A 24,591-nucleotide genomic window follows, 5' to 3' on the forward strand; every position below is an offset into this window, starting at 1 on the left:
AAGATCCTGTCCCCTGCTAGCCCAGGGTGTCCTTTTTCTCTTTAGAGTAGAAAGATAGACACAGAAAGTATAAAGTGTAAAAAAAAATACTACCTATTAAGTTTATTGCAATCATAGGAAAAAAGAATATAAATCATAAAGAAATAGAAATCCATGTTACTCACAATTTTGTAACTAGTTTGGCCCTAAGTATAGTAGTCAGTTTTGGAATCCTGTTTTGGGGTTTGATGTCTACTTCTTCAGGCATTTAAAACACTGAGAAGGTGATATTAGAATTTTAACTTTAATTAAATTTTCAGAATAAATTTTGATTAAATAAGTTTGCAATTAACAGTTTAAATACTGAGGGACATCTAAGGTACTAAACTACTAAGTTTTACTTTATTAGTCGTGCAAACAATGTAAATGTTTAAGAGTGTCGGCTGATGGTGAGAGAATGTCAACTGCCCAATAAATGTAAAAGATGCAGAACAGGACCTTAAAGTTATGGATACTCCTCTCCACACACACAGTCTCCTGGACATTAATGAGTTAATCCACTGACTGGGAGATGGGCTACGTTTCCTCAGCCCCTGGCCAGCCACCCTAAAAGGGTTAGCTTTCCGCCACACTCGCAGCTGGGAATCCACCCTGGGGAATACGGTAAGCAGACGCTGACACAGCTGGGCCAGCCTGGCCCTAGTCCCGCCAGCGATGTCCACACTGAGCATTGCAGCACTTGTAGAAGGTGGTCATGGGCTCGTCTGCAGAGCGGGTCTGAAGCTGCATGAAATAGGCACGAGGGTGTTCGCATTTGGGACACGGCTCTGGCAATGAGAAAAACAAACAAGTGACCCACGTTTACTTAAAAAAGTGATGCTTGTGACCAACACACTTGTTAGAAGTAGGTGTTACGTGAAAGACAGCTCATCTGGAATCCCTTGCCCAGGGTGCCCTGCACCAAGATTTAAGGTTACCAACAGCGTTATCATTCCCACTGCGCTCTCACACTGAGGGAATGAGACCTGTGATCTTGGAAACAGTCCTCCTTTCCCTGGGTCCCTTTTCTTCAACTCTGGCTGAAGACTGGCTAGAAACACCATGTGAAAGGTGACACGGCTGCCGTGTGCATTACAGGGTCCATGCCCTGCAAATTCCCCTAAAAAGTGCATCTCCACCACCTGGTAATGGACAGGCCCTCTCATCTTCCCAAAGGAAATCCCAACGCACGACCAATCCACTTCCCCTTGAATTTAGGGATCCGTCTCGGCAGAAGTTGTCCAGGCTATTCTTATCAAGATCTCAACATACATCCCACGCCTTTTCAAAGTGTCCCAAGGCACGTATTTACTTTCACTGAGATTTCAATTTGAGAACCTCGCTTTTGATGGAAATGCCTTCAAACACTCTCAAACACCATTTTGGTAAGTAATTCATCTCCTAATGACAAATTCTGCCAGTGCTGGATTTTTAACATAGCAGATCTGGATGTTCCCTGGGGGAAAAATACAGCAGTGATCATGCGCTAGCTCTTCCTCCTCTCAATACAGGTAATGTCTAGGGCTCTCCTTCCTTCTTTGGTCACATCTAATCTCTACCAGAAATGAATCAAAACTTGGAATAAGTATTTATTTTACTGAATGTTTAGTGCAGTTTAATACTCTGTATCATTAACTTTTAGAAATCTGTATTAGAACAAAATCCTTAAACTGTTTTTTTATTACTCCAATCACCTCTGCTAAGTGCCTGCTATATGCCAAACGCTCATTTGTGCTCTCACAATCTATGACTATGGATTAGCCCAGACAAATCAAGGACACCCTGAGACTCTTAAGTCAGGTCTGAAGGACTCCAAAGCTTGTGCCAATATTGTTTGCCTAATAAATACATTATTAGAGAAGAAAACACTTTCTAGTTTTAGAAGCCCACTTCACACAAGTACATCACAGACTCTGCCGCAGAGTGGCACAGCCAGCAGCCTCATCCTTACCCACAGCTCTGGAACAGAAAAGGTTTTCCCTCTCACCTGCAGTAGAGTCAACATTCTCCCAGGCAGCTGCTCCACCGAGCACATCATCAACTTCTTTCAGCTTTGGATACTTCCGATTTGTTACCTAATAAACAACAGCAGGTCTTCAGACTCTACAAGTAAGTGAACGGTACAAACCTGGGTCACCAAACCATACCCGTCCTCAAGTGTCTCCCCAGCCTTCGCTTCCTTCCTTCAACACAAGACTGGAGGAATACTAAATGAAAGCAGAGTTCCTGCTGTCACAGAGCAGGATGCTCCGTCAGAATTTAGAGGATCCGCAATTGGGATGTCCCCAAAAGAAGTGAGAAGATCTCTGCAAGGATTGGATGAAGCAACAGAGCAGGAGGAAAAAAATGGCTTAGGTGTGACCCTCTTCTTTTCCCACACCTCTAAGATACTTGGTAATCCAAGATAAGAGAACCAAATACAACTGAAGCCAAAAAGGAGTCCAGCCACTCTCCCCAGGCAGAGAGTTTTCTGTTTTCCAAGTTTTACCAGACGTCCTTGAAATGTCACCTTTTGCATAGTTTCAGACTCTAAACTCCCACAACACAGCTATACGGTGGAATAGCATACAAACATTAAGAATGAGGTAGTACCAACGTGCTCTACTTCTAAAAATTAAAGGTGTTCTAAAAAGGAAAGATGCACTACCGAGGGAGAGTAATAAAGTGTGCATCACTCACGTAATGAACATCCAATACATTCCAGTTGTTCAGACTAGAACATAAGAGGGAACAAGACTGAAAAATCCCTGCCCTCCTACAGCTTATGCCCTAGTATTAATAAACAAAGCGCATAAGTAAATTGCAAGGCGTATTGGAAGGCAAATGAGTCTTACGGAAAAAATAAAATTAGGGGAAGGAGCATAAAATTTAGAAAGAGGCTGCAATTTTAAATAATCCTTTAAGCAAAGACACGAGCAACGACTGACATGGGTACCTAGGGGAGAAGAGCGACCCAGGCGGAAAAGTCGTGCACAGGCTACAGGAGTAGTGCCCGTGCCGGGCGGGAGCGCCTCGGGGAGGCTGGCGTTGCGGGCAGAGGGCCCGCTGGACGCGAAATCTGCGCAGAGGATGGGCGGGGAAGGTTAGGGTCGGCCTCCGCGCTGTGCGCGCCGCGCGGCCGGCCGGGGCCCACCTTGCGGGTGACGTTGTGCACATAGGGGCAGGTGTTGCAGGCGAAGCGGTGGCAGCGCTGCCCCTCCTCCACGATCAGCCCATTCCCGCAGCCCGGGCAGAAAAGCAGCATCGCGGCCACTAGCCCGGTTCTCCCGACAGCTCTCGCGACCGTTCGGCGCCGGCGCGCCGACGCTCCGACGCTCCGAACTCCCATTGGTCCCGGCAGCCTCCCCGCCCCAACCAGCCCACCAATAGTCACGCCGACTTCGCGCTCCCAGGGAGCACTGCAGCGGGCCGACTCCCAGTAACTCACTTCTCATTGGTCCTCGAGGTAGCCCCGCCCCTCAACGCCCCGAGGGAGCGTCTGCGGCGGCGGTCCCCGCGCATGCGTGCCGCACCACGGTCGCGCGGCCGCTCCGCAGGAGGCTAGGCAGCCTGGAGGAGGCGGGGGCCGCGGCGCGGCGGGAGCCGCAGGAAGACGAGGAGGACGAGGAGGAGGCGCTGCCGCACTCCGAGGCGGTGGACGTGTTCCAGGAGGGTCTGGCCATGGTGGTGCAGGACCCGCTGCTCTGCGACCTTCCGATCCAGGTGCGCACGGGCCGGGGGCCGTCGGGGCGCGGACGGACCCCGGAGTGTCGATGGGGGCTGCGGCCAGAGGCCTTGGGATGGCGTCTCCGGGCGTAAACGAGGGTCTAGGCTCCGGCCCGGCCTGGGGGCGAGCGAGGCTCTGGCCTCTGGCGCGGAATTTAAAGGGGCGCCAAAAACCCCCACTAGTTAACACACATGACTTTTCATCCGTGTTTTTAAAACGCAAAGTTGGTTTACAAAAGCCTACGGCAAACAAAATAATATTTTCAAATAAAAGATCACTGTTACCGGTTTTTCCTTTCTCCTCAATCTTCAGTGAGTTTTGGCACTCATGTTTTAAAGTCCTTGTTATTTTGCCCATCGTGGAATTTTTAAATTAACTTCTGTTGTGTTAACGGTTGTATTGACATGTTTATCTTTTACCGTTTTTTGGTGCCCCAGCCTTGCCTGAGGCCCTGGATCCTGATGATCGGGGGCTCTCAGGCCGGAAGGTGGGGCCCAGTGTTCCTCCTCCCACCCAGCACCTGGCCCGGAGGAGCCAGGGGCTGTTCCTCAAAGCGATTCATTCTCCTTGCCCATTTCTCCCGAGCGTCCATCCACTTCATAGAAAAGGTGGATAAGACATGAGATTAAAGTGCTGAAAAACCGGGAAATCCTAACATATATGCAAGAACCTCCCAAAAATGTGGCACCACTTTTTGAAGACTGTCAGCTGTTTTTCTTTGTTGTTTGGGGTGGTGAAGAGAGCTCCCACCTCCAGCCTTGGTCTTTTCTAGGTTACTTTGGAAGAGGTCAATTCCCAAATAGCACTAGAATACGGCCAAGCAATGACAGTCCGAGTGTGCAAGATGGATGGAGAAGTTATGCGTAAGTGCTGCCCTCCCCCTCAGGCCGTGCAGTCTGAACCTTCACGGGAGAAGATGTTAGCAGGGCTGGTCAGTGGAAACTCAGGGCCGTGCCCAGGGTTGTTGGGGCAGCTACAAGCTCCCCCTGCCCAGCCTTGAGCCTCAGGAAGAAGCTTCTGGGTTCCTCTCCTGCCATCTGAGGCTGTGGCTGTGGATTCCCACCACGGATCTTCTCCCATCTGTGCAGCTGTGGTTGTAGTCCAGAACGCCACAGTCCTGGACCTGAAGAAGGCCATCCAGAGATACGTGCAGCTCAGGCAGGAGCGCGAAGGGGGCATTCAGCACATCAGCTGGTGAGTGCAGCCACAGCTCCTCCTTGCATCCCTTCCTAGGAGCTGGACTTCACAGGACCTCTTGCTGGACATGAGCCTTTTCATCACCTGGGCTCTGCTCCAGAGTGTGGCCTGGAGCAACGAGCTCCCTGTCCCAAGCCTCGGCCAGGGCAGGTGCTTCTGTGCCACGAGCCCTGCCTCAGCTGCTCTTCACTGACATCACCCCACCCAGGCAGCTGGGTATCTTCACGTGAGGACACCTTAGGGCACTTGCGGTGTGCCTGGAGGTGGTTTCCCTGGTTACAGATGGTGCAGCTGCCAGCTCCTCGCCTGGGTGCTCTCAGCTCTGTCTCCTTCTGGATCAAGTGTCCGGTTAACTGTGTCTTGGTACAGCCACCCGTTTCATTAGCAACGTGGGTTTGGCCCCCAGCCACCCCATGCATCCCTTTGAGAGCAGTGCGTCCTTGAACCTGCCTCAGGCCTGGTACACACAAGGTACAGGGAAAGAGCCCAAGGAGGAGGCTGGTGGCCTCAGGCCCCGCAGAGCTGAGCGCCTTGAGCCCTCCTCAGGCACAGTTGCATCCCAGCTGCCCTGCTCACCCTGCTCGTGGTTGACTGAATTCCCATCTTGCAGGTCCTATGTGTGGAGGACGTACCACCTGACCTCTGCAGGAGAGAAGCTCGCAGAGGACCAGAGGAAGCTCCGAGAGTAAGTTCAGGCTATGCCTTGAGCTGCAGGAAAGTATCTGGTCTGTGGCCCTCTGATTCCCCATGCCCTGCCATTCGGCTGGGGTCCTCTCCAGAGGCTCGTAAGGGAAGGAGGGATCTTAAATCAGTTCCTGGGGAATGTGTGAGACCAGGAGAGTCCCTGTTTGGACTGAGGCCCTCCTGCAAGGAGCTCCCTGGAGGCCTCCCTGCCAGGACGGGACACAGAGAAGCAGTGGAAGGGGCCCTGCGGCTCCTCTCCAGCAGCGGTTCAGGGCTGCACAGAACCAGGAGGAGAGAATTAAGAGTGTGCATGGCCCTTGCCACCTGCTCACCTTCCCGGACACCATGCTCTTCCCACCTGGTCTCTGTTATCCCGCACAAGCCTCAGGTGAGGAGTCACAAACGTGCCCTTCTGTAGATTGGACGCTCTGTGCTTTTACTTCTCTTTCAGTTATGGCATCCGGAATCGGGATGAGGTGTCCTTCATCAAAAAGCTGAGACAAAAGTGAATCTCCAGACATGGAAAACCCTCTGTGCTGGTGGCCGAGCTTTTCCCCGAGAGGAGGAAGCCTTGGCCACTGTGCCATTTTCCCAGAAGAGTGTTGAGATAGCCTCACCACAGCTGGACCCACCTGGACTCTCAACGTGAACCCCGATCCCATGGCGGATCCCACAGGGCTGTGGGCCTGACCCTGTGTACAGAATAAACCTATTTGCTTCTGAGTTTGGAAAGTCAAGCCACTGTACGGGGGCAGGCGGGACTGGCGCTGCCCCTCACAGTGAGGAGGCAAGGGCAGAGAACGTGCAGGCACGTCACATGGTCTGAATGCTGCACCTGAGCCCTTGGCCACCCCATTCCCCAAGCCATACACACCTGTCCCTGTAATCTCTGCAGCGAGGAGAAGGTGAAAGCTGAGCGGCTGGCTCTCTGTTTCTGCTTGTGGGGAAACAAAGGCCTGTGTCTGAGCCCAGCCATGGACAGGGCCTCCAGCTTCAGCCTAAGGGCTCACCTACAGCAGTGCCTTCACCAGCTCCTGGAAAGGGTGGTGGCTCGGGGCTGGAATTGGAGCTGCCAGCTGGGCAGGGAGGGCTGGGGTGGGGCATCTCTCAGTGTGGATGGGGAAGTGTGACTGCATTCATAGGTCCTTGTCCCTTTGCCGCCTACCAGTCCTTCTATAGAACGGGGACAGGGTGTGTGCACTTGGCTGAGGACTTCCCTGGGAGGCGTACTGTTCTGGGGAGTTCCCTGTTCTGGGGACTTGCGAGTGGGAGGCCTGGGCACTGAAGGACCTCCCTCCACAGCCTCCAGCCAGAACCCGGAAAGGAGGAGGCAGCTCTGGTCAAGTTAGTGGCAGCTAAAACGCTCCCGGTCCATTTATTGGCCACATGAGGTGGTCGTCGAGAGGCTAGTTAGAAGGTAATCTCGGGAACTACTGTGATAAATGCCCGGAAGTACAAGGGGTTCAACAGCAGTGAACACGGCACAAGGGGTCTGTGCAAGGGGAGCAGGGCTCGCAGGCGGAGTCCCGAGCCTGAGGCCTGGCCCCGGCCCACAGGGCACACGGCCCCAGCACCCCACCAGCTCAGTGGAGCTGAGCGTCCAGCTCGTACTTCTCACAGAACTTGTCAGTGAAGGGGATGCAGGTGAGGAACTCGCACCACTCACAGCGCACAGGGTAGAAGTAGAAGAGGACCACCAGGCCGGCCAGGAGGCCCAGGAAGACCACCTGAAAGATGATGATCTGACAGCGCTTGCGGTACAGGTCAAACTTGCCAAAGCTGATGTAGGGCAAGAAGGCAAAGGAGAGGAAGAGGCCGCTGACGAAGCCCGAGATGTGGGCGAAGTTGTCGATCCAGGGCAGCAGCCCGAAGGTGAACAGGAAGAGCACCACAGCCAGCAGCTTGAAGAAGGCACGCCAGGGCCGCGCCAGGACCTGCCAGCTCTGGAAGAGCTCCACGAAGAGGCAGGCCAGGATGCCGAACTGCGAGCCGGCGGGGCCCACCTGGGGGCGTGTGGGTGCCTGTGAGCCGGTGGGCCTGAGTGGGTCGCCCCGTCCCGCCTCCCTCCGCCCAGAGTGTATCGGGACAGGAGCCAAGTGGAGCTGCTCCCAGGCGGGGCACTGTAGGAACTCGACTCTGTGGTGGAACCAGTTCATGCTGGGCAGCAGGTGCACGTAGGAGGGCCCCACCCTGGGGGCAGCCTTACCTCTGCCCGGTATGGCAGGAAAATGGCACTGGCCAGGTTACCAGTGATGCCACTCAGCAGGTAGATGATGGCTATGCGGTGCCAGCCTGCCAGCTTCTCCAGGTCCCGCAGGACAGTCATCTGGAAGCAGACAGACACCAGGCAGTGCAGGATCCTGTGGGGAGGGGGGGCATTCAGCGGGGAAGGCTCACCAGCTACTCCTGGGGTCCCTGGGACCACCCACTCCACCCAACCCCACTCAGCCCACATGGTGTCACTTGCCCAGCGTGCAAGAACAGGGACAGCCACAGGCGGTAGAACTGGTCGGGCACCTCGGGGTTGAGGAAGGGCAACAGCCCACACACGTCGTCCATGCAGTGCACCTGTGCAGAGTGGCCTGTCAGCACCCGCCGTGGCTGCGGGGACGGGGAGGGACCCTCACCCCGGAGGCCTACCTGAGAGCAGAGTGTGGCCTCCTCGTGGAAGTAGCCCCTCATGAAGTCACAATACTCCCGGGAGGTGATCTCACACCTGGAAGGTCAGGCCAGGGTTGGGAGGGCTTCCAGGCCCAGGTTTCAGCCCCACTTGCCCACCTTTGTTGGCCCTGGATAGGCCTAGCCCTTTCCTCACCCCATGCCCCTTGGTATCTTGAGTTATTTTGGGACTGGGGAGGGGAAGAGGGCACAGCCCCAGGGCAACACTTTGTGCCCAGGACCAGCTGCACATGCCCACACAGGCAGCCCTACCTGCCCTTGGTGCCAATGCAGCAGGGCCGGCCCGTGATGACACAGTCCATGTGCGGGTGGTTGGTGTAGTTCCCAGCGCTGTTTTTGGTGCAGATCTGTGTCACAAACGGGGGTGAGTTGGGTCAGGGTCTCCCCTAATCTTGGGCCCCACGCTATGCTTGGTTGGGGCAAAGATGGACAGGCTCTTAGGATGGGAAATAGGCTTCCTTTGACTTCAGGCAGGTACTACACCCTAAGCCTCAGTTTGACCATCTGTCAAATTGGAATAATGTCATTTGACCTCCCAAGGCTCCACGTGGTTCTGCTCAGAGAGGTAGGCTGTGGTGGATGGACAGGCTGGCTAACAGCCAGGGCAAAGCATCTGGAAGCACAGGGTGGTCCCCCAACGGGGACCTCTGTGGCATCACTGATGGATGAGGTGTGGATTCCTCCCCCACACGATAAGGGTGACTCCCAATCAACCCCTCCACCCCGGCTCACCGGCCACTTGGTGATGTCATCTGGCCACTCATGGGGGTCCTCGGAGGAAGGCTCATCACACACCCTGCACGAGCCCAGGATGTGGTCAGTCCTTGCTTTGTGCCCTTGGCTTAGCCCCCTCCTGCCCGACTGGACAACAAGGAGAGCCATTGTACCTCTCTCCACCCGCACTCCCAAGGGAGACGTGGACAAAGGAAAGTAAGGGAGGGGCCGGCAGGACTGACCTGGGGTCCTGGTGGCAGACAGAGCCAAAGTGCCTCTTGTGGCCAGCAAGGTCTGGGGCGCTGGGATGGAAGGGCCACTTCACCCACACTGCCAGCGTGGACTGTGGGAGGACACGGGCTCAGCCCTGGTCAGAGCCCACGTCCCGGTACAGTTCCCAGACGGGAGGAATCAGAAGCACTGATTCTGAGCTCCTCCCTCTGGCTCTACACCCCCACCGCTCTGAACTTAAACTCTGGAAATTGCTCGCGTGTTGGGAGATGGTTATAAGGAATTCAACAGCATAGTTCCTATTAGCTTAAAAATAGAAACCACCAGTGTCCAGAATCAGAGAACTGGTACAAACTACGGCACCTCCAAATAAGATGATAAAAACGTGGATAAAGTTTTTAAAATTCAGGGACTTCCCTGGTGGTCCAGTGGTAATGAATCTGCCTTCCAATGCAGGGGACACGGGTTCGATCCCTGGTCGGGGAACTGGGATCCCACATGCCGCGGGGCAACTGAGCCCTTGCGCCACAACTACTGAGCTCGTGCTCCTCAATGAGAGCCCGCGTGCCACAAACTACAGAGCCCACGCATTCTGGAGCCCGCGCACCACAACTGGAGAAGAGAAAAAACCCACATGCCACAACTAGAGAGAAGCCCACTCGCCGCAACAAAGATCCCGCCTGCCGCAAATAAGACCCGATGCAGCCAAAAAAGTATTCAAAAAAAAATTTTTTTTTAATTTAGTGGGAAAAGGCAATACCATTTATAGAAACTTAAGACACGTGCACAAAAAACAAGATGGACACGTGTGGGAAGAGCACACCCAAATTAAGGACACATGCGTAATTCCCTGGCGGTCCAGTGGTTAGGACTTGGCGCTTTCAATGCCGGGCCTGGGTTCGATCCCTGGCCGGGGAACTAGGATCCCACAAGCCTTGCAGCGCGGTCATAAAAAAAAAAAAATTAAGGACACAGGGTCTACAGGGTGAGCGGCATGAGATGGAAGAGGTGCGGGAAAAAAGGAAAATGTGATGCAAGGGGCCTGGCACAGACGGACGGCATAATGTGCTGAGAACTAGGGGTTTAGGATAACCAGCTGGCTCTGAAGTCCCAAGGTAACCACAAACACAAGGTGCAGACAAGGGTGCGAGCTGAGCTGCGGGCAGGCACTCACCGAGCACTCCTCTTCTGAGGTCTGCACGCAGCCAGACCGGTCGTTGCGCACACAGCAGGCCGAATGCTTCTCACGTTCGCGCGCAGCGTGGATGAAACTATGCACCTGCGGATCCTGGCGCATGCAGGGCGAGAACTTGGCACCCAGGTGAATGAGAGCCTCCTGCAGGAAAGAGGATGTGCAGCTGCGGCCGGGCCCTCGGCCAGCCCAGGGGCCCCGCCCCCCCCAGGCCCCACCCTCACCGAGCTGGGCCCGATCCAGAAGTTCTCCTGCTGAACGTACTTGACATTCTCATAGACCCCTCGGTTGCGCAGCACCTGGAAGTTTGGGGAGAAAGATCAGACGGAGCTCAGCCGAGCCCTCTCCTCCCAGAATGGGTGGGAGGGAGCCCAGAGCCCAGGGCTCGCCAGGGAAGGCGCTGAGGCTCACCGAGTCTACGGTCTCGTGCTGTGAGAAGCCTACGGGCGCCACGCCATAGATGCAAACGGCTAGAATGGTGACGAGCGAGTGCACAAAGGTGAGCCAGTAGGTGAAGAAGGGCCTGCGGGGCAAAGCGTCAGCAGAGGCGGCATCCCCAACCCGGAGCCTCCACGCCCACCTGGAGCCTTGCCTTCCCGAAGCCGCGTCCCCTCCACGCCTACCTGTGGTCGTCCATGTCCTCAATCTGGCGTTTGACATAGCTGTCGATTCGCTTGCGGTAAGTGCGGTTGGTTAGCCGGCCCACCATGCCCAGCCCATACGGCCGCTTCTCCCTGGCGAAGAACTTGCGCACCGGCATCGCGATGCGCTGGCCCCGCCGCTGACCCGCGGCGCTCACCACCTCCTGCCGCAGCCGCACCTTGGGCTGCGGGGCCGCTGCACCGCCCTCCTTCTGCTTGCGCCAGCCACGTTCCAGGGGCCTGGGGGAAGGGGTGCCGTCACTCCCAGCCCCAGACCTCCCACCTGCCGCAGTCCATCCCCGGCGGGACATGGGCGACACTCCGTGTCTGTCTTGCTCCCAACTAGCGGTGAAGACACTGTGTGACAGGCTGATGTCAGCCCACACCTCACCGGTAAAAGCATGATCCCCAGCTGCTCCTGGCATGGCAGGGAGGTGGGTTCGGACCTACATGAGGGTCCCTGGCTAATCTGCGAGTGTTAACTACGTCACCTCCTCCTTCCCCCGAGATTCTCTCCAGCCTGTGGGCTCTGGGACTGAGATCCTCTTCCAGGTGTGGGCAGTCCAGACTCGAATGGTGCCCACCCCTGGGTCTCCCAAACACAGTTGCCAAGCTGGGCTCCCAGTCCACAAGATGACCTCCTCCCGGGGCCCTCTAGGGTCGTGCCTTTGGGGCCAGCTGCTCCTGAGAGCCGCAGGACCTGCCCCCCGGCCCCCTCGGAGCCCGCCAGGAAGCACTCACAACATCAGGTGGCTGCGCTCCAGCTCGCTGCGGTCCAGGGCCCCACCCGTGAGGTCCGCCTGCTCTGGGGCTCTCTCCCAGTCCTTAAGCGCTGCCTCCGATGGGGACTCGAACACCTCATCTGGGTATGTGGACAGCTCCTCGTGGAGGACACCTTCCTGAGCAAACACGCGTGGTCAGTGTGGGAAGCATAGGCACAGGGGTCATGGGTGATGGTGCCAGGCTCTTACCCGGGCAAAGAAGGATGTGTCCAGCTCGTCGGGGAAGTCAGCCGTGTCCTCCTCCAGGAAGCTGGCAGGAGTGAAGCTTCGGCGCTGGACCCGGCGCAGTGTGCCATCCCTAACCGAGCGGCCCTGCCAGCGAGGGGGTGAGGACGCAGCGTGGTACTGGCTCAGCCCCCGCCCCCACCCCGGCCCCTGCACCCACCTTCACCAGCGCAGCGGCTGCCCGGAAGCTCATCTTGGCCACCGACTCGCGCTTGCGCCGCCGCGGGAGCCGGTTGAAACCCGAACGGGAGCTGGAGAAGGAGCAGAGGGAGGCGGCACCCGGCGTGACCGGCGTGTGCGGGGCACTCAGGCCATCGGCGGCATCATCCGCCAAGCGGAAGGCCCGGCCCCGGGCCAGGGGGTCTATGATCTGGAGGAGGGGAGGAGATGCAGGAGTCGGGGGCTGGGTCATAGCCAAGGGGGCTCCTCCCCCACCCGGCCCCGCCATGGAGAACACAGCTGCTGCTCGTCCTGCTCCCCAGAGGCTCCCTGGACAGCTGAGTGGGTACCACCCCACCCCACTGCACCAGAGGGGTCCCGTTCTCCGCCTGTATTTCCTTTACGCTGCTGTTCATCCTGGGATGCTCTCCCACCCAGAGGCTGGCCTGTGGTACAATCCCAGGACTTGTCCTCTCCCCCAAGCACCGCTTCCCAGAGAGTATCTTAGGTGCCTTTACGGGACCATCCGACCACCTGCCCAGACCGTGAGCTCCAAGCAACCTCTGTGCTTAGACTGGCTGTGTCCCCAGCCCCAGCTCAGGGCAGCAGAGTGAGGGAACTGTGGCAGGCAGCAGCGGGAGGGCATACCTTCTGCATGCCCAGCTGGCATGGCCCCACGTACAGAGGAGGGGGCGTCTCAGTGCTGGTCAGCGACACGTTGTCCTGGCTGGGCAGGTCTAGCTCCCGGATGACCTGGGGCTTCAGCTTCCCGTAGCGCTGGCTGCAGTGACGGATGCTCTTGCGCTGCCACTTCTGGGTGCTGTCACTGTCCTTGCTCACTCCAAACCAGTCAGCAGTGCCCCTGCCAGGGGAGGGACTCAGCAAGGGGAGGCCAGCTGTCCCCTCTCCCCAGCAGGGGCCTCAGAGGCACTCCACCTGGGCAGCATGCCCGCCCCAAGCCTCCGGACATTCCAGGGTCTGGGGTCCAGGTGGGCTGGGTCTGATTAAGAGGATAGGTGGGTTTCGGCCCTGGCCACCCGCTAAACAATTAGCCAGCTCCAAGCTGCCACCAGCACCAGAGATGGCAGGCCTTGGTGAAATAGGTGAGTATTTCACACAGGCCCTCACTCCATCCCTGAGACGGGCATTTGTGGGGAGACACTGAGTCTGGAGACAGAGGTCAGAGTTCAGCCCTTAGCTCAGCCAGAGAAAGCGTGGCCCTGGGCAGCAGCTTGACCTTGGACACCACAGAAGTCAGGCAGGGGGCGCCGCACACCCAGGCAGGCTGCCCATAGTCCTTGGACATGCAAGCAAAAACACTGCCAGCACCTGCCGTCAGGAGCCCCCGGGGAACACCAACCACGCTGGCAGCTCCCGAGAGGTCACAAGCCATGCACACGCCAGCTGACGCCAACACACTCATGCCCTGCCCAAGGTACCTGAGCAGGGACCAAGAGAGAGACGAGCGCTGTGTGAGGGCCCTGCGGGCAGCAGGGGCACCCAACAGGGGCAGAGTGTGGACACGCCCAAAGCGCACCTGTCGGCTGTTCAGGGGGAACCAGAGCATTGGGTGGGGGGGGCGGGTGAGAGAGAGAGGAGAGAGCAAGTTCTGGGGGGAGCAGAGAAAGGCAGTAGGTGACAGCAGTCAGTCCCCAGAGCAGGAGGAGGACAGGGTGATGAGGGGACGGGATGGAGGAGAAAGCCCTTGCCCCACTTCCAGCCCCAGTGCCCGAAGGGGACCCTGTATGCCTGCTTCTGTCCCACCGGCCCAGCCCCCAACCCGCCGCGGAGCAGCCGGGACAGCGAAGTACCTGCGGATGGTCTGTGTGATGGACATCTGGCGCTGCAGCGCCGGCCGCCGGGGCTCCTGGTGGGGTGAGGGGACGCGGGTGGGCTCGGCCGGCATGCTCACACTCCGCAGGAACGCCTGGCGTCTCAGGGGCTGGGCAACGGGGACCCAGTGAGGCGGCTGGATGGGCTGCACCTGCAGCCCCCGCTGGCCAGGGCCTACCTGCAGGAAGCTGGACTCCTCTGCTGCCGGGGGCACCACAGCCGGGATATCCAGCTTCAGCCACGGCGGCTTCTTGCGCTGCAGGCTGCTGGTGCTGTCCCTGCGGGCCTCACCCATGGTTCCAGGCAGAGCTAGGGGGGCCTAGGGGGCGTGGTGTGTTATTCAATAACAGCGCTGACACGCACTTCCCTGGCATCCCAGTGGTTAGGACTCCACACTTTCACTGCCGGGGGCCCGGGTTCAATCCCTGGTCGGGGAACTAAGATGCTGCAAGCTGCATGGCGCAGCCAAAAAACAGCACTGGCAGATCTCTGAGGGTCCACGGGGCCCAGACACAGGAGGAGGGAGAAGCAGGGACAGCCCAACAGGCGTGGGCACGGCTCCGCTGCCAGAGTCCCAGCATGGGCTCAGCACCCACGCGCTTGGTTCCTGCCTCTGTCGTCCCGAAAGACATGGCTAGGCACACACTAGGTCCTCAAACAACACGCATTCATGTGATGAATAGCTGAGGACCTACTATGAGCCACTCCTAGGTGCTTGGGACATGTTGGTGGAGAAGCAGGGAAACCGAAACAGACAAAATCCCTGCGCTCCTCAAGCTTAGAGTCCAGACAAACAATAAGCTCACATGTAGATACACTGTGCTAAAGGCTGCAACGTGTGACAGGGATAAAACAGCACATTAGGACTTTCCTGGTGGCGCAGTGGTTAAGAATCCGCCTGCCAATGCAGGGGACATGGGTTCGATCCCTGGTCCAGGAAGATCCCACATGCCACAGAGCAACTAAGCCCGTGCACCACAACTACTGAGCCTGCGTGCCACAACTACGGAAGCCCGCACACCTAGAGCCCATGCTCCGCAATGAGAGAAGCCACCGCAATGAGAGGCCCGCGCACAACGAAGAGTAGCCCCTGCTCTCTGCAACCAGAGACAGCCCGCGTGCAGCAATGAAGACCCAACGCAGCCAAAAGTAAGTAAAATTTTTTTAAAAGTTAATTAAAAGATAAAGCAAAAACCAGCACATTACAGTCGTCAGAGGAGCGATGCCTCTCTGTGCGGTGACGTCTGAGCAAAGGCTTTCGAGTTGATCTAGTGAGCAAGGTTAGGTGGCAGGGTGTTCCCCACACTGGGAATGGCCAGTGCAGAGGTATGAATAAGCACGAGGGCAGAGGCAAGCCTAGGGGCTGGCCTGGTCTGTACACGGGGCAAATCTCAAGCCTATTGGACACAGACCTCAGCTTCTTAACCACCATGACAGCTGCTCCAGAGACAGAGGGCTCACTATGCCCACGACAGGGTGCATGGTCCCTCCATCTCTCAGAAGAGGGACCACCTGGCTTCCCAGGGGCCAAGGGCTCCTATAGCCAAGGGACCTCCTGGAAACCACCTGGTGAAAAGGCCGCTGTGACCACAAGGGGACGCCACAGGCCCAGAAACAGCAGCAAAGCCCCACAGTGCTCCGAGACGCCTTGCTCTGTGCCACCTTAAGCATCTGAGACCCCTGTCCCACATTACCTGGGCACAGGGGGAGGGCCCAGGACCCAGAGCAGAGAGGCCAGGGCTTGATTTGGGCCACCCCAGCCTGGCCATGTGACCGGGAGGCAGTGGCCACATAAGCATGGCTCCTTGGCACTTAATTCTCCCTTTACGAAATGGCAGTTTCAGGGCGTATCTGCTTCCCTGGCCCCAGAGAAGGATCACAGGGCCTGGAAACAGGATATCCAAGACCAGAAGGGTTCCTAGAACTACGGGGGCAAGGATAGCAGGGGCGTGGTGGAGACTCCAAAATTCCTCAGCCTCTCAGAGCTCCAGACCCTGAAGATTCCGACCTGCGGGGTCTGTGACCCATCCACTGAGGCCGCTAGAAACAGCTTCTACTTCGGAGCCTCCCTCTCAACTGCCTGGAGAGATACAGAGAAAATACTTTACAAACAGGGAAACTGAGGCCTAGAAAGAGAGGCTTGTCTTGCCCAAGGCCACATATTCAGGCGGCACAACTAAGGACACAGTTGCTACTGGCCCTTTACAGATCAGGGAAGGTCCAGGGGTCCAGAACCCTGCTCAGAGCCACCACCACCCCCAGCTCTCTATGGACCTGGGAACGGCCAAGGATGTTGCTCATCCCGCCCCGCCCCACCCCCCACCCCCGGCCCCATGACACAGACGCGGGATGGCACAGAACACTGCTGTGCTGCTCTCAAAACACGGAAAGCCCAGGATGCTGCTCCCAGCTCCTAGCGGCCCTCTGCCACCCAGGGATAGGCCCAGGACAACACTCACAGCTTCTATTGGCCCTATGACAATCGGGGACCAGCCCGGGACCCAGCACACAGGTCCTACTGACCCTATATTGACTGGAGACCAGGCCAGGATGCAGCTGGCAGCGCCTACTGGCCCTGTACCAAATGGGGCTGAGCCTGAACACTAATCACGGTTCCCACTGGCCCTACCCCAACCAGGAACAGGCCTGGAGGGAGGCAGTCCGGGGATGCCTTCTGACTCTTGGCCCATCCCTCACGTTCCAGGAGTCTTGCCATCACAACATAGCTCCCAGGGCCAAGCCTCTCTCCCCTGCCCTCACCTGCTCTGGTCTCAGGAAAAGGGCTGAGGGCAGCATTTGTTCCCACATCCCTGGGAATCCCTTCCTGGCCCCGCCAACACTGAGCCCCACAAGCTGCGGTCAGATGGAGGGTCCCTGGAGGGGATGGAGGCAGCGTCTGACATGAGGGCATCCTGACTGAGAACTGGGTCCCTCTGGGACCAGCACTCGGCATCCAACTCGCACCACAACCCAGCCCAGCCCTGCACGGCTGTGGCTGACCAGGCCACAGGTCAGCATCCTGGGAGGGCAGCGTCTTCCTCGTCATCAGCCAGCCCTCCCTTCACAGACCAAGGTGATTGTAAGCTCTCCCTGCTGGTAAGGAAATGACTGGGCAGGACAGCTCCAGGTCTCAAGCACTAATGGTGGAACCTCAGACAGTGTTAGGCTTATCGAGAAGGCAGAAGGTGCTGAGAGGCGCGTCCAGAACCTGCAGGGCTGGGACAGCACCCTGGGTGCACCCTCTGAGCCACGGCGGGCCGGGCCTGCCAGGTGGAGATCCGGGCGATCGGACTCCTCAGATGGTGCTGTGCCCATGGGGCCTTGTCGGGAAGGGGCCAGACAGGATGGGGACCCCCTTAGCATTTCAGATGGGGGAGGCTATGGTACCTTAAGTCTGCCCCTGGCACCCGACCACCCCATGCCTCACAGAGTTTCACACGCTCCTGGTAAAGCTATTGTGAGGTCTAGAGAGGCCAAGTGTGGACCTGGGATCTCTGCTGGTACCCGGCAGACTGGGTGCCAGGGACGAGCCCCTACAGGAGCCTGCGCACGCCCAGCACCTCTAGGTGACAGAAGCTGGTTCTCCACTCAGGAGTGCCGGAACCGTTGCCAGCTGACTGGCTCAGCGCCACACACACACTTGCGACCCTCCCTGCCTCCCACTGTGCTCCCACAGCCTCTCCTCACACCTGGCTCTCCCAGTACACGCATTCTGCCCACGTGTTCAAGGATCCCCCGCCTCAGTCAGGCGGCCCCTCCCTGACAGGCCCTGGATTCCCTTGGCACAGTCGGGAGCACACCCACGTGTGTGCGGTCCGGTCCTGTCATGCCGGGTCCACAGTGCCTAGGACAGGGCTGCTCCAGAGCCACTGCTGAATGATCACTGTCATTTCAGAGCACGAGCTAGCAGGGGCCAGTCCCCATGAAGTGGGGTGACGGCAAATTCCCAAAGATGCCCCTTCACTTGGCTCTGGGAGGAGGAGCTACCACATGACCGGTGGGAACAGAAACAGCACAAGCGAGGAGGTGGGAATCGGGTGGTGAGCACACACAGGAGCCAGATGCCCCCCCAACCCCCGCTGGCCTGGGCCCACCAGACACAGGAGCCGCTCACCTCACGAGGGAGGCACCAGCTCCCTGCCTGGACATACAGACCTCCCGGTGGCCCTCACCCCACCAGATCCCTCCTGTGTCTGGGGCAGAGGCTGGAGGGTGCCCCATAACCCCCACAGCTCCCTGCCCTCAGTGCTATGGGTTCCTGGCCTGACCCACCCCTGTGTGCCCAATCCCCCAGCGCCCCTGCGGCAATCTGGGCATCAAGGGGGTGGGATTCACAAGCAGGGTCGGGGGTGGCTCCACAGTGGACCCTGAGGGTGTGGGGGAGGGTCGGGTCCAGACCGGACAAAGAGTCTGGGCTGGGAAGGGGCACAGCGCCCGCCCAGAGGAGACAGTGGCTCAGTGTCTGGGTCTCCCCCAGGCGCACAGTGGGCTCTTGTTCCTAGACGGTCCCTGAGAGGGAATCCCAACAGCATCTCTGCTCTGCTGCCCCTCAGTGCAGGGAGAGACCACAGCCCAGGGAGGGCCTGCCTGCCGTCTGAGTCACTCTGGTGACATTCGTGGCTGCCCACCCGGGGCCCAGACCCACCAGGAGACACCCAAACAGGCAACTAGAAGCGCAGTGGGGAGGCTGACGAAGCAAAAGCTAACTGTGAGGACGGAGCTCTGAGCAGCTCAGGAGTGTGGGGTGAGGCTGGAGGGGATGCAGAGGGAGGGCCCGCAGGGTACCGGGACCACCAGGGCTGCTTTAAGCGGGAGCGAGGGGAGGGGGAGCCGCTGCAGCCAGCAGGGTGGAGGGCTGTGGGGCAGCCCTGAGAAGCAGCCATGCCTGCTCTGGGGATGATGGGGGACCCTGGGCAGGGGTCCAGGGGGGTCCAGAAGCAGGCGCCAGTGCAGGCAGGCCGGTGTCGGGGAGCCTGGCCTGAGACACTGTGCACTGACCCAGCTCCCCTCTACCACCTGCAACCCTGAGATAGCCTGAATTTTCCCCTCTGAAAATCAGGGGCCACAGCAGTGCTGGGCACACAGTACGTGCTCGAGAAGCAGCAGCTGAATCAAAAAAAAAACAGGCTGGACCTAAAACGAATATAATATTGTAAGTCATCTATACTTCAACTAAAAAGAAACAAACAAACAAACGAGCAGGCTGGTGATGCCTGCCGGCTGTGGGGAGCTCCCCAAGGAGGGCCTGGGAGCGCGTTCAATCAGAGCACAAGGCGTGGGAGGACCCAGGCCACACCCTTTGGGGAGGCCCAGTTTGGGAAGGTGTAGCCAAGAGGCAGGAGGAGACCGGGGAGAAGTTCTGGCCCACCCAGGCCTGGACAGGCTGTGGCCGGGGTTAAGCTGGACCCTCTATTTCTGCACTTAGGCCTGCCCCACACACTTGAGGGACAACACAGACCAAGGGCAGCTGGAGGTCAAGCAAGTGGCCCGGCCCCAGGACCAGACCCACCAAGCCTGGGGCCTACCCTGCCCAGGGGACCACTGGCCACCCATGTCAGTTGGAGCAGTTGGGCCCACCCCAGGACACCTGCCCAGACGTGTGCCCAGCTCACCTGAGCATGGTCCCAGGATGCGCCAGCTCCTCTGACCTCCCCACGTGAACCCTGACCTCTGACCCTCAGTGTCCTGTCTGACCCCTAGTCTGATGCCCAGCCCCAGGTCTCCCTTGGGAGGGGGGAATCACCAGCTGTCTGGCAGCCTAGAATTCAGTCCTCTACTATGTGCTACCATGTGGCAAAGCGAAAGTGAGCTGGCTGCTCTGTGCCTCTTGACCTCACCATCAGTAACCGGCATCTTGTCGGGAATGATCCTGGCCAGGCCCTCACCCCTCCCAGAGACCCCTCCACTTTCCTGTGGAAGATATGAGGTTCAGAAGGGAGCAGGGCAGACCTGACACCTGGCCAATGGCTTGCTGGGTGCCCCGTGCTGTCCCCAGGAGGACACATCGGATCCCTGCCCCCCCAAGGCGCCCATCACCAGCTGTCACCCCAGATGATAGGAATGCAGGGATCCAACAACAGAACCACAGGAGGTTCTCTGCACAGGAGGCCCTGAAGGTAACTGCCCTGGGAGGGTGGTGCAGGAAAGGGAGCACTGGCCCTGTGGACTGGGCGCTGCCCAAAGCCTCAGCAGACTATGACCCAGAGGGTCACTGGCCACCAGAATTAAAGCCTACGACCCGGCTGGGTCTGGCAGGGTGGACGCACCCTGGGGTCGGGGTGCCCCAGGCTCAGAAAGGTCAGAGGACCCGTCCGTGCCACAGTGGGGTAGGGCAGGGGCTCAGCTATAGCTTCTGGGTGGGACAATCTGGGATCTAGCTGGACCTCGGGAGTTAGGTGCAAGCCTGTCTCAAGCTACACAGTGAAAAGACCCACATCCCAGCAACAGGCCTGGACAGAAGGCAGATGAGCAGCCTAGTCACCAGTCAGAGGCCCCACAAGTGCCCCTGACCAACCCCCACCCCCACACGAGCTCCCGGTGCCCACATACCCTCTGGCTTAGCAACCCTTCTCAGGACACGTCAGCTGCTGGATAGTATCTGTAAGGCCGCGGGAGGGGACACCAAGCCCCTGAAGTCGATTATCGGAGCAGAAATGGCTTCAGTCAGCAGAAGCCTGGCACACCTGCCTCAAACCTGATTCTGGCTAGCCCCACTGACCTGTCACCACCCCTGCAGGAGTCCTCTGTGTCCATCTTACAGATCAGGAAACTGAGGCTCAGAGAGGCCAGTCACCACCTGTGGTCACCAAGCCTCCAGGGGGGTTCAAAGCCTGGGGCCATGTCTGCCCAGGAGCTGGGGAGGTGGCCACAGCCCCCCAGGGGAGGGGCAGACCATCTGGGCTCCTCAGGCTGGGGAGGGCTAACAGGCCCCTCTGGGCCACCACTCCACCCCGCCTCCACCCAGAGCATCTCAGTTCAGGGAGGAAGGAGTCACCCTCAAACACACCTAACCCAGAAAACAGGCAGAAGCTAAGGAATCTGATCCTTGGGCTGAAAGTCGATCCTGCCACAGACACCGATGACATGGAGGGACTGGAGCTGGGGAGGTGCGGGCGGGGGGAGCCCCTCACATCTGGGGAGAGGAGCTACAGGAGGTGCCCTGAGCAGCAGCTTGAGTCCAGAGGCCCTGAGGGTGGGCCCAGGAAGGCAGGCGAGGCCTGGGTGACTCCCTCTGAACCAAGGGCTCCCCTAGAATTGGAGCTCCCAAGGGCAGTGGTTTGCCGGCCGGCCCACTAACGCTGGACGGGGGATGCTGTCACTGCAGTGCTCCAGCTCTGGTGCTCTCAGTCAGCTCCCTGTGCAATGGGCAGAGATTGCTTGGAGGGTTTGGGAAGCAGCCTGGGGCCTGGCACATACCATCCAGGGCCACTCAACTCTTATGCCCCACTAGTAGCCCCTGCTTTTCTCAAGGAAAAGGACCCAGAATAACCCCTGGTTGCAGGGGGCTCAGCCTCAGGGACCCCTTGGGCCCCCGCCATCTGCTGGGTGGCCGAGCTTCCTCCCAGCCTCTGGGTGGGGGCTAAGGGGGCTAGGGCTGGCTCCACAGGGGTGGGGAGAACCCAGCATCTGGCTGGGCCAAACCTGAAAAGCCAGTTTCATCCTTGAATCTTCTCTGCCAGGAAGTCCCCAGGTGGGGGGGGGGGGCCTTTCCCAGCACAGGGCTAGGGCCTCCAGACGCAGACCTCGCCCACCCAGAGAGACACACAGACGCACCACCCCAAACTGCACACACAGAAGAAGGAACTCTGCTCAGGACCGTCTGGCTCCCCTGCCCATTCCCCCCCCAGCCCCACAGACGTGCCCCCAGCAGGGCAGACAGCCAGGCCCTCCCCCAGTGCCCTGAGCACCTGGGGTCCAGCAATCTCCCCAGCCAAGAGCAGGCCTGCTTTGAGGCACCGTGTGGTGGCCACAGGCTCAGCCCTGGCCTGCTCCTCTTGGCCACTGAGCACAGGGTAGGGAAAGTGCCCGGCAGCCTCCAGTGTTTAGAGCCGGGGAGATTGGGTTGTGAAGCGGAAGGTGGGGTCACTCCCTCCTCGCACCGCCCACCGCCCCCCCTCCAGTTCCACAGCTACTGCTATTATTGCTGAAATTATTCCCATCCCCAGGGAACACGGCTGGGACAGGGATGATCCGGAGAAGTCCCACCCTCTGAGCTGGAGTTTCGACTTGGAGACACCACCCACTGGTGGTGGCCGGGAAGGAAAGCGTAAGGGGGGGAGGGTACAGCTCAGAGGCGCCTGGGGACACCCCCGGACTCCGAGCCCTCCCGCTCCCGGTACCCTCAGCTGTCGGGCGGGGGATGGAGCCGAGATGTCCGGCCGGGTCAGGCCGCCGGGACGCGCTAATCCGGCCACGGGCTATTTTTGCGGCGCGCCGGGTTAGGAATCCGGGGCTGGGCCGCCTCCTCGGGCGGCTCGGGAAACTCCGGGAAGGAAAGTCCGGCCGCCTCGGGCGGAGAGTCGCCCGAAGCCGGGACGCAGCCAGACTCCGGCCGCTCCGAGCGGCTTCGGCCGTGGAGGGGTGGGGACGGGCCCCGCGCGCGGCGGACGCAGCCCCGGAACCCACCCGGCCCGCGCCCCGCGCCCCCAGCCCCGCGCGCTCACTCACCGCCGCCGCCGGCACCGGGGCCTCGGGGGTCCTGAGGGCTTCGGGGAGGGGCTGCCGCCGCCGGCCCGAGGGCACCCGCGCCGAGTCCCCGCCCGCCCGCCCGGGAATGCCATGGAGCGAGGGGCGTGCGCGCCGGGGGCGGGCCCGGCGGGAGGGGGCGGCCGCGCTGACTCAAGGCTCAGGAATGCGCGCGGCCCGCCCGGCCCGAGTCACCTCCTCCGGGAGGGCGGCGGGGACACCTGCGGCTGGGGGGTCGAAAGCGCCTTGGTCGGGGAGGGAGGACCTGGTGGCCCAGCTGGACCGAACCTGATGGTCAGCGTCAGCCGCTCCCGGACTCCGAGTGAGTCCTGACCTTATTCTGCTTTGACTTGTGCTTGAGAAGTGGGCGGGGGGCGCTGTGCGGAGGGGGAGGGGGCAGGCGGCCCTGGATCTACCGTAAACCGAACCGCCAGCCTCCTCCGAAGGCCGCGCTGCCCAGTCTCTCACCCTAAGCCGCACGGGAGCCTCACTCGCACACACATGCCCCTGCGTTCATGCACTTAAACACACACGCTCTGTACGCACTCACACTCATGCTCGCCCACGTGTTCCTTTACCCACACCTGTTTACACAGACTCACATACACACACCTCTGCATATACACACTGTAACACCTCCATGCTCACTCTCACCCATTTACACACGTGCACACAACCACTGATGCACACTCAGTCGCACCCGCACCAAAGGCAGGATCAGAGCAGTGACCTCCTCCCGGGGCCCCTGTGCTCCCCACCCGCTGAATCCCTGCTCCCCCAACAGGCACTCCCAGGCCAGGCTGGAACCCCTGGAGCAGAGGCGCAGAGGCGGCAGCACCATTTCCGGCGACCACTCTGTGCTCCTCCCTCTTTCAGGGCTCACCCACCAGCCCTGTGGGCCCATCCCTGCACTCCCTGAATCGAACACAAAATGGCCCATCTGCTGTAGGCTGAGGCCGCTGGTGGGAGTTTTCCAACATTCCTCTCCCTCTCTCCTGACATTGCAGGAGTTGGTGGGGCACAATCACCAGAGAAAGACCCGGGAATGGGGGAGGGGGTGCCAATAGCAGGGCAGGGCTGACCGGGAGCTGTGAGTGGTGGAGGGGCACAGACTTCCACCCCGTAGGGAGCAGAACTGGGACCATGGGTGTCCTAAGGACCCTTCTGCTGGGAACCAGAATACTGAGGCACATGAGGCCCAGCCCCTCCACCTTTGGAGGGTCCACAAGTGTGTCTTCACAGGCCCTTTGCTGGTCTGGGACCAGGAGGCAGTGGTCCTCTCTGAACAGAGGTGCTGCCACGGTCAGGTCAGCAAGCTATGCCCAGGGTATGACCGCAGACAAAGCCCTGGTCCTTGGCTACACAGAAAGTAGACAACTTGAGGTGGCAGCCAATTCACAGTTGGCCCAGGAGCCTGGGAAAGGGACAGAATCCTCCAACTGTCTCCTCATCCATCCTCAGGGCAGAGTGGTGCCTGCACACTCCGGGTCATTTACGAACTCAGTATATCAACACAGTTCCTAGGTAGAGGGAGACAATGGAAGCTTTGGAGGGGCTGCAAGAGGACTCCTTCACTGCGGGGTGGGGTGGTGACTACAAGTGCCTTGGGGACACAAGGCAAGAAGAAGGCTGAAGGCTGCCCAGTGCCGATGCTCAGGGCTCTGGCTGCCCACACTGCCACCTCTCCCATGCCAGGCTCTCACCCACAGAAAGGACAGTCTCTCCATGCCTGGCATTCTCGACCCCCGCCACCTGGATGCTCAGCCTGGGCTGGCAGGGCCAGCGGCAGTGGTGTCATCTCTGGAGTCCAGGGCCTGGGCTCACCTCCAAAGCTTGCCGTGGCCA

At 59.2% G+C, this 24,591-nt stretch overlaps 3 protein-coding genes across 4 annotated transcripts; 1 reads left to right on the forward strand and 2 right to left on the reverse strand.

The window, feature by feature from the left end:
* Nucleotides 1-264: 264 nt before the first annotated feature.
* POLR3K (RNA polymerase III subunit K) lies at nucleotides 265-3,377 on the reverse strand. Its single transcript, XM_012533231.3, has 3 exons — nucleotides 3,152-3,377; nucleotides 2,006-2,093; nucleotides 265-806 (listed from the first exon to the last, which is right to left on the reverse strand). The coding sequence occupies exons 1-3, from the start codon at nucleotides 3,344-3,346 to the stop codon at nucleotides 679-681; spliced, it is 411 nt and encodes a 136-aa protein (XP_012388685.2). The 5' UTR covers nucleotides 3,347-3,377; the 3' UTR covers nucleotides 265-678.
* Nucleotides 3,378-3,490: 113 nt separating this feature from the next.
* Nucleotides 3,491-6,328, forward strand: SNRNP25 (small nuclear ribonucleoprotein U11/U12 subunit 25). The gene is made up of 5 exons (XM_004270482.4): nucleotides 3,491-3,720; nucleotides 4,497-4,587; nucleotides 4,813-4,918; nucleotides 5,532-5,606; nucleotides 6,057-6,328. The coding sequence occupies exons 1-5, from the start codon at nucleotides 3,679-3,681 to the stop codon at nucleotides 6,112-6,114; spliced, it is 372 nt and encodes a 123-aa protein (XP_004270530.3). The 5' UTR covers nucleotides 3,491-3,678; the 3' UTR covers nucleotides 6,115-6,328.
* A 617-nt stretch (nucleotides 6,329-6,945) lies between these two features.
* RHBDF1 (rhomboid 5 homolog 1) lies at nucleotides 6,946-22,858 on the reverse strand. Of its 2 annotated transcripts, XM_004270391.3 has the most exons (18): nucleotides 22,729-22,858; nucleotides 14,240-14,380; nucleotides 14,040-14,170; nucleotides 12,877-13,090; nucleotides 12,230-12,439; nucleotides 12,034-12,156; nucleotides 11,804-11,961; nucleotides 11,045-11,302; nucleotides 10,833-10,944; nucleotides 10,646-10,720; nucleotides 10,404-10,565; nucleotides 9,241-9,341; nucleotides 9,017-9,080; nucleotides 8,537-8,631; nucleotides 8,246-8,321; nucleotides 8,073-8,173; nucleotides 7,812-7,965; nucleotides 6,946-7,608 (listed from the first exon to the last, which is right to left on the reverse strand). In XM_004270391.3, the coding sequence occupies exons 2-18, from the start codon at nucleotides 14,354-14,356 to the stop codon at nucleotides 7,189-7,191; spliced, it is 2,571 nt and encodes an 856-aa protein (XP_004270439.1). In that variant the 5' UTR covers nucleotides 14,357-14,380; nucleotides 22,729-22,858; the 3' UTR covers nucleotides 6,946-7,188. The 2 variants fall into 2 exon arrangements, with proteins under 2 accessions (XP_004270439.1, XP_033285246.1); XM_033429355.2 differs by lacking the exon at nucleotides 22,729-22,858 and having other exon boundaries at nucleotides 14,040-14,380.
* Between the last annotated feature and the right edge of the window lie 1,733 nt (nucleotides 22,859-24,591).

Source organism: Orcinus orca, chromosome 16 (genome assembly GCF_937001465.1).
Source record: "Orcinus orca chromosome 16, mOrcOrc1.1, whole genome shotgun sequence".
NCBI lineage: Eukaryota > Metazoa > Chordata > Mammalia > Artiodactyla > Delphinidae > Orcinus > Orcinus orca.

Bases quoted from the DNA above. Each gene is read 5' to 3' on its own strand.
- RHBDF1 (XM_033429355.2), bottom strand. From the start codon at position 14,356: ATGGGTGAGGCCCGCAGGGACAGCACCAGCAGCCTGCAGCGCAAGAAG. The intron at 11,962-12,033 runs GTAAGAGCCTGG...GTGTTTGCTCAG, and splicing joins ACACATCCTTCTTTGCCCGG to GAAGGTGTCCTCCACGAGGA. The intron at 9,342-10,403 runs GTGAGTGCCTGC...GTCCTCCCACAG, and splicing joins CCTCAGAAGAGGAGTGCTCG to TCCACGCTGGCAGTGTGGGT.
- SNRNP25 (XM_004270482.4), top strand. From the start codon at position 3,679: ATGGTGGTGCAGGACCCGCTGCTCTGCGACCTTCCGATCCAG. The intron at 3,721-4,496 runs GTGCGCACGGGC...GGTCTTTTCTAG, and splicing joins TCTGCGACCTTCCGATCCAG to GTTACTTTGGAAGAGGTCAA. The intron at 5,607-6,056 runs GTAAGTTCAGGC...CTTCTCTTTCAG, and splicing joins GACCAGAGGAAGCTCCGAGA to TTATGGCATCCGGAATCGGG.
- POLR3K (XM_012533231.3), bottom strand. From the start codon at position 3,346: ATGGGAGTTCGGAGCGTCGGAGCGTCGGCGCGCCGGCGCCGAACGGTC. The intron at 2,094-3,151 runs GTGGGCCCCGGC...GTTGTTTATTAG, and splicing joins TGCACAACGTCACCCGCAAG to GTAACAAATCGGAAGTATCC. The intron at 807-2,005 runs GTGAGAGGGAAA...TCTCATTGCCAG, and splicing joins GAATGTTGACTCTACTGCAG to AGCCGTGTCCCAAATGCGAA.